General features: G+C 36.6%; 1 protein-coding gene across 3 annotated transcripts; it reads right to left on the bottom strand.

The window, feature by feature from the left end:
* Window positions 1-5,611: 5,611 nt before the first annotated feature.
* Window positions 5,612-7,411, bottom strand: LOC110616484. Of its 3 annotated transcripts, none has more exons than XR_006350914.1 (3): window positions 6,619-7,411; window positions 6,126-6,207; window positions 5,612-6,046 (listed from the first exon to the last, which is right to left on the bottom strand). XR_006350914.1 is itself a non-coding variant. In XM_043957175.1 (2 exons), exon 1 carries the CDS (start codon window positions 7,255-7,257, stop codon window positions 6,625-6,627), a length of 633 nt encoding a protein of 210 aa, XP_043813110.1. In that variant the 5' UTR covers window positions 7,258-7,411; the 3' UTR covers window positions 5,612-6,207; window positions 6,619-6,624. The 3 variants fall into 3 exon arrangements, 1 of the variants encoding a protein (XP_043813110.1); XR_006350915.1 differs by having other exon boundaries at window positions 6,130-6,207; XM_043957175.1 differs by having other exon boundaries at window positions 5,612-6,207.
* Between the last annotated feature and the right edge of the window lie 562 nt (window positions 7,412-7,973).

Genomic DNA, 7,973 nt, shown 5'->3' with positions numbered 1-7,973 from the left:
AAGAAACAATAGATTACCTTCCCCAAAAAAGAAGAAAGACTAAAGAGACAAAACAATTCAAAGTTATCATGAATCAATTCAAAGGCAGTTTTCGTCAGGCCAGGTCACAAGGCGATTTCTGCTAAACCACTCGGGCGTTCAACCCATTAATTAAGACCACAAGGCAGTTTTCGCCAGGCCAGGTCACAAGATGATTTCTGCTACACCATCTAAGCGTTGGACCCACCAACTAAGGCCATAAGGCAGTTTTCGTCAAGCCAGGTCACAAGGCAGTTTCTGCGAAACTATCCGGGCATTGGACCCACTAACTGAGGTCACAATGCAGGTTTCGCTAGGCCAAATCACAAAACGGTTTCCGCCAGACCGTTGAAGCGTTGGACCTATTAATCAAGGCCACAAGGCAGTTTTCGCCAAGCCAGGTCACAAGACAGATTTTGCCAGACTACTCGGGCATTGGACCCAGTAATCAAGGCCACAAGGCAGTTTTCACTAGGTTAGGTCACAAGGTGATTTCTGCTAGACCACTTGAGCATTAAACCCACTGATTAAGGTTACAAGGTAGTTTTTGCCAGGCCAGGTCATAAGGCAATTTTTTCCAGACCACTCAGGCGTTGGATGCACTAATCAGGGCCACAAGGTAGTTTTTGTTAGGCTAGGTTCGGTTGTTAGTCCCACCAAACAAGGCCACAAGGCGAAAAATTGACAGGATCATAGTCGGGTGACGGTCTTGTGTGGCAGAGAAATATCCTAAGGTAGTTCATGCCCAAGCCACAGGGTGGGCATTTGCTGTACCACATGATCGGGTGTTATTCCTATTCTAAAAAGATATTAAGTCCTTTATTTTATGGCCATGATTCAGGCCAGTAACCAGGCGTCATGGACGGTTGTTAGCCCCTTGAGCACATTTTTAAAAGAGATTATTTGCAGAACATATAAACTCTTAATGAAAATAAGGGTAAAACATTCTCATTAAAATCATGAAAAATTATAAATGGGCAGGGTCTTCAGGTTTATCTGCTTGAGTCTCCATTACAACTATATTCTCTACATCTATTACATTAACAGGAGAGACCCGATCAGAGGGAGTATCTTCAGCATGCTCTCCTTCACCCTTATCATCTTCCTTAGGGAGGATTTCGTCTATCCAGGAGAACTTCTCAGAAGGAAAATGTTTCACCAGCTCCTTCTTCATCGAATCCTGGCTTTGAATAAACATCTCCCCACCCTTAACCATTGTCTCCTTAAGCTCCGCCTCGAGCTCAGCAACCCAAGTAGAGGCAGCTCGGGCCCCTTCAGCTTGAGCCTATAGCTCTAAGACTTGGCACTGCAACAGGGCCACTTGATCATCAGCAAATTTAGCCCGATTTTCAAGGCCCAGATTAGAAGCAAGGGCCTCGTCAAGATCAGCATGAAGTTTATCCACCGACTTCAGGGTCTTCTTCATGGTGCCCTCAACTTCAGCAACCCAGGCCTTCAATCTTGAACATTCCATGGCTAAGAGCTCCTTGCCCGTTTCGTTTACACTAAAATCTCGCCTCAAGGCCTTAAATTGCTCCTTGGCCATATAAGTGCAAAGGGCACCCTCCAGTGCAGAATGAATAGCATTAACAAACAGCTCGTCTGTCTTAACACCATTCAAGTGGCAGCAATCTGCAGGTCTCAAAGCTCTTTTAATCAGCAGGAGGTATAGAGAAGGATTATCAAGGAGCGAAGGCGTCCGGTTTAGTGCCAAGGCCAACACTGAATGCTTGCAGGCAAGGAAGACTCAACTCTTGTGCTTGTAGAAGCAGGTACAGAGGGGGAAGGGACATCAGTCGGGAGCTCAGGAGCCAAAGTAGAAGCAGAAGCACCCGGGGTTAAAGATTCAGGCTGAAGGGGTGCCAAATCCTCAGCCATAGGCCGAGAAGGGAGAGGAGGAAGCACAGTCACCGCTTCTGCGGAGCAAGCACGCTTAGCAGGGAGACTAGTAATCCCAGCAACAACAACCTTCCCCTTACGAGCAGCACGTACTACCTTAGCAAATTTGCTCGACCCAGCCATATCTGCAAATAAAAGGAAAAGTAAGTAAGAAAGACAATTTAAAAAATAAAGAAGATGGAAAGAGAAGTATCCTGATATGGGGTCAGGGGAGTGCTTTTAGGAAGGCTGGAAAGTATGGGCAAGTGAGGATCATGGGTCTGGTTTGCCGGCAGATGACTCCACTAGGACAAAATGGCATTCCTCACCACCTGTGTAATATCAATTTTCTTCAAGGCTTTAACCATCGCTAAAAGAAAGGCTAAAGCTTCATCTTCCTCTGTCCTCAGATGGACCACATCTTTCTTTTTGCTCCACCCAAAAATGCTAACTGGTTTGAAGACGCCCAAAACCCCTCAGCATCCGATGATGGAGGATGAAAATTTTATTCTTCCATCGCTTCAAAGAGGAAGGCATCAGATAAAAAATATTCGAGTACTTTCGACTATTAAAATACCAGAACTCCTCATTTTTACAGGTACCCAGTTGGTATAGCTAGGAGAAAAGCGCTACACTTGGTTCAATGTGATTGTTAAGACACATGAACCAAAAAACCACCTAAGATTCTCCAGCAATTTGGATGAAGTTGGGCAACCGAAAGCTTGTGAAATTGAAGGACCTCCACGAAGAAAGGGTCTAGGGGGAAGTGGAGGCCCGTCTTCAACTGCTCTTCGAAGACAATGATAGTGTCCTTGACAGGGATCAAGTCATTAGCATGAACGCGTGGAGAAAGAATAAAAACTTGAAAAGACTCTCGAGGAATATGGTAAGTATCGTGCAAACAATACACGTTGCGCTCCGAGAAGACAGACGAGATATCATTGAGTAGACTATCCTCATTTTCTGGAGCCTCTCTTAACGAAACAATAAAAGCTGGCGCTTGGATGGGGCCATTAGCGGAGAAGCTAGAGACAGAGACGCTGCTTGAGGAAGAAGAGGTGTTCCTGTTCATGATGAAGAAAAAGGGAAACAAAATTACAGTAAAAGAAGTAAGACTGTAAGGAATGGAATCGGTAAGGAAGTTGTGGAGCAAATTTCTCTAAACAAGTTACAAAAGAAAGCAAAAGTAGCACTCAAGGAAGATAAAGGGCTATAATGGTAACAGAAACGGTAAGGAAGTTGTGGAGCAAATTTCTCTAAACAAGTTATAGAAGAAAGCAAAAGTAGCACTTAGGGAAGACGAAGGGCTATAACGGTTTTGACAGCGGGTTTTAAATGCAGCACGATAAATATTACAGTATCATCGAAAGGCTAGATAGGCGAAACGACATCAATAATAAGAAACTAATCTTGAGGGGCCACATGCCTCAAACATCAATGAGAGATATCTCCTTCGAATATAAAGAATCGAAAACGAGCGGGGGGACCTCTCATGTTACATGAGATCTGCCCAAAGCAAGTCATAAGCTGTCGTTGCTAGATAGGAACATGTGGTAAGGATCAGACACATAGAAAACACGGACCCGCACGAAGAACGGAAGATTTGGACACTTTAATACTTGGGTCATCACTAGAAGGCTCACCCTTCCTTCAACAAGGAAGCTCTTGATATGAAGTTATCGTTATTAAGCACAGTCTAATACATCTCCATTATGCCTGTGATCGCAGAATTTCCACCTATTGGCTGGTAATGTCGCATATCAAGTAGACGGCCACATTACTGCCGGATTATCAGAAAAATACTATATTCATCTTTATCTCTGACAGTATAAAATGAGAAGAATCATAAAGACAAAAGTTCGTTATGCTCTAACACTAAAACTCTCAGTAATTTATTATATTTTTTCTATTCATCGAGATATTGACTTAAGCGTCGAAGTGGCTGCCGTGGACACCTACCACCACCTCTAACTGATCACAGCACAGCTCATTCCGGCCGCATCATTAATCTAATCCCAGTAACATCAATTACTAAGTAACCAAAATTCAAAAGAAATTAATGTTTTTACACATATAAAAGACTATTTAGTAAATTTAAAAAGTTATTTTAATATGTTAATTGAAGAAAAACTTTACTAAATTGAATAATCTTTACTATAAATACTCAATTTTGCTATTTGTTTGATTTTTTATCATTAAATTTTATTTTATTTCAAAAAAATTACTCAATTCTAATTTTATTTTAAAATAATTATTTTAACTTTTTATCAGATATTTAACTCTTAATTAACTTCATTTTCTCTTTCTTGTGTGACATAAGTTTTAATAGAATTTTAAAAAGAAATTATTAAATATCTGAAAAAATAAAACTAATGAAAATTCTCAATCCTAATAGTCCAATTTTATAGGCACCACTAGTTTTTTAAGTTATTTTTTCCTTTTATAATTGATTTATGTAAATAAAAATTATTTATTTTTAATATTAATTAAAATTATTATTTAAAAAAAAAGCTATTATTTTAGTAATGTTCAGAAAAAAATATATATATATATATATAAAGATTTTTCCGGAAATACTAATTTCTTTAATACTTGAATTTGCTTATTTTTATAGTTGTAGGTAATTAATAGCTACAAGCTAGCATTCAAAAGGCTAATAATAACAAAGAGAAACAAATTATTTGCGTTGATTAATTATCATATGAAAAACTAATTATTTATAAACATCATTAAAGGTGTGTGTATATATATAACAAAATCCTAATCTACATAAATATATTACTTCATTAAAAACATTTTTTTAAAAATAATTGAATACTAAATTATGAGAAATTGTTTATCATTGATAAAATAAATAGTTAAAATCTCGATATTTTAATTCTTCCATTGTATTATTATATATTTTAATATCTCAACATTTTACTTTAAATAGCATCTTAATACTTTAATCTTTAATTAAATAATTTTGAAACTTTGTAGATTTTAAAAATAAGAGTCTAACACATTATTTTATTTTATAGAATGAGTGATTAAAGTAAAGGACAAAACCCAATTAAATTAGAATAGTAGTAGACTAAATTTCAATTAGGTGTTTGGTATAATTTTCAATATTATCTGCAAATAATGGTGTCCCGTGTCCTTAGGAATAATAATTCAGAAATAATAGAGCGTGCCATTTGCTTAAACCAAGTCCATGTATTTGCTTATGCTTGCGGCCAAGCTGTCATTGGCTTATTTCCCTTCATTCTCACCACTATACAATCAATTGATGCTTAATGTTTCTAAGGGCCAATTGATCTGAAAAAAAAAATATTTATGTGTATTTATATTTTAATTTAATTTTTTAATTTTAATTTAATTAACTTAATTTTTGTATTTTAATATAAATTTAACTAATTTATAAATTAATAGTCTATATAATAATTTTATAATGTAACTGATATACAATATGTATTATTATTATATTTTTTATATAAATTAATAATTAAATAATTAAAAAACTTAATATTTATATTATTTTATATTTAAATTTAAATATTTAAATTTTAAATAAATCAGTCCAACATTTACTTTTAAATATAATAATACATTTTTCTTTCACATCACTGCATGACTTCCTAGATGAATTTTGAATTATTTTAAAAAATTATTCATTTATTAATATTAAAACATAATTTTTATTTACCGTATTGATAGAATTAAAAAAAAAATTATACATGTAAAAACTGTAAATATTTTATGTTTTATAAAAAGAACATTTTAATTAATATGTTCATTCATTAATTTCTCAGCTTCCATTTGCTGGTCTTGCTTTTTAACTCACGTCAATGCTCCGTTGGTTGGCCTGATTTTCAACTCCCGTCAAGGCACCAAGCAGTCCATATTCTCAATTAAAGCTTTCCAATATTATATAATTTTCATTTTTTCTCTAATCAGCTCCGTAAAAGAGTCGTTTACCTTTTCTTCTATTAGCTGAAACCAGCGGCAATCAAGGAGTATTTTTATAACCATGGGTGACCAAATCTCCATCCACCAGCCCAACACCTGTTAATTTTTATTTTTATTTTTCCGCCTCGGGTCATAAATCTAAATGATCTCCAAAAGAGCTCCCAATGATCCGAGAAGCTAGGTTACTTAGTTTCCAATGCCCCTACAGAAAAACAACACAAATAATATAACAAATATTTAAATTAATTATTCTGAAAAAATAAAAAGAAGAGAAAACATACCGACCCAACGGAGCAACGCATACGGATACGTTGCGTAGTAGACGACGAATAAACCACGTACGTACATAAGACGCAGAAAGCCCTACAAATGGAGTGAACGGAGGACGTCAAATCAAACGGCCAACATAACGGAGAAAAACAAAGAAGATTTGTTGAAAGAACTGGAATGGTCCCTGAAAGATGATGTTAAATTATTATTCGTGTTTAATTAAATTCATTGTTCGACTTAAATTTAATTAGAGTAGGTCTTATAGGTGATGAGAAATTTAAGTCTTGTAAGATCCTGAAATTGGCCATTCATAACCGCAACTCTTTCATATATCGGCATAGGTATGTACACTTCGAACAAAAATTATATATATTAAGCTGCTGATATCGGATCCAATAAAATGCGTCCGTCGCGATTCTCATGCGCTGCCACTCGCCGGATCTGAGCCTCTCCTCCGGGAAAGCACGACAATTAATCAAATAAGAAGTTTGCCGATTAACATACCCCTGATTACTGCACATCTCCGGCTTTGCACATGACGGAGAGCCGGCTCGGACGTGGCTGGAATGCTGCGCGTCGCCGTTGTTGGTGAGAAGATGGCCGAATCAAAGCCGATAAAGCTCTCTTGACCAAGTCACCCTCCACTCCACAGATTCTCACCAAGGAGTTCGTCATCGCCGATCTGCGCGCGTTTAAACGAGTGTTAGGAGAGTAATTGACGGAGTGTGAATTGTTAGAATTCTTGTGAAGGCTGCAGCGGAAGGACCCAGGGTGCGTCGTAGGAGAGCACATACAAGTCCTCTTGGGAGTACTCGGCTTCCTAACCACTTGGTGACCGCGAGAAGGATTAGTGGTGGAAATGGAGCGGTTGGGGGAAATCGGACGGTCAAGGGAGAAACGGATAGAGGAAGCAGTCGGAGCGTTTCCGTACAAGTTAACCCGAGTGGGAGATGCAGATCTGTGGTATTGGTGATGGCCGGAAAATAAAGTGGAAGAGCGAGAAGCAAAACTGGAACTGGACGAGGCGAAAGAAGTTGAAGAAGATTGTGAGTAAGGAAGGTGGAATCTGCCGGACGGAGAAAGTGACCGGATCCCCGGTCCGGTGGAAGATTTTCTAGAAGATCTGGTTGCGGTTGCCGCCATTTTTTGGTTTCTGGTTTTGAGGTTGCAGGAGAGTGGGCAGACACTACTACACACAGTTTCAGAAGAGAGAGAAAAAGAGAGGACGGCTTAGTATTTTGAAAAAATATTTTAAAAGGCGGTTTTGGCTAGTTAATTTGGCAAACCTATCTCTAGTCGAGCCATCTATTTATAGAGCATTTGACTGGAGGGAGGTTAACGTCCAATTACGTGATCTTTTGCAGCGTTAGGATTTTTTTTTTGAATTTTGCTCTGGTGCCCCTAGACTTTTATTTATTTGTGTGTTTTGTGGGATTATGCAATTTCCTCGTTTGTCTCTCTTTTTGTTTTTTTTTCCAATTAGGTTTCACAATCACATTTACTAGAATATTTATTTATTTATGCCAAATAGAAAATTTTCTCATAAGAAAAATATTTTTTCCAATTAGATTTCACAATTAGTGTATATACTTTAATACACTTAATTTGTCACTGTATTTGTATATTTAAAGAAAAATAAAAACTATAGATACAAAGAATATAGGCTTAAAATATAGATACATAGAATATAGGCTTAAAATATAGATACAAAGAATATGTAAATTATCTATCAGATAACTTTTTATTCATATTCATTCCATTAATAGTTAATACATAATAAGAAATTATACTATAAAATAGTATGATTTTTTATTTATAATAAGTTAAATTAAAAATAATTTATATATTTTGTTATAAAT

Source organism: Manihot esculenta, chromosome 6, assembly GCF_001659605.2.
Source record: "Manihot esculenta cultivar AM560-2 chromosome 6, M.esculenta_v8, whole genome shotgun sequence".
Lineage (NCBI taxonomy): Eukaryota > Viridiplantae > Streptophyta > Magnoliopsida > Malpighiales > Euphorbiaceae > Manihot > Manihot esculenta.
Note: the sequence above shows the minus strand (reverse complement) of the source record. Positions and strands in the feature narration are given on the sequence as shown.

Excerpts from the sequence above, each read along its gene's own strand:
- LOC110616484 (XM_043957175.1), bottom strand. The coding sequence starts at position 7,257 with ATGGCGGCAACCGCAACCAGATCTTCTAGAAAATCTTCCACCGGACCG.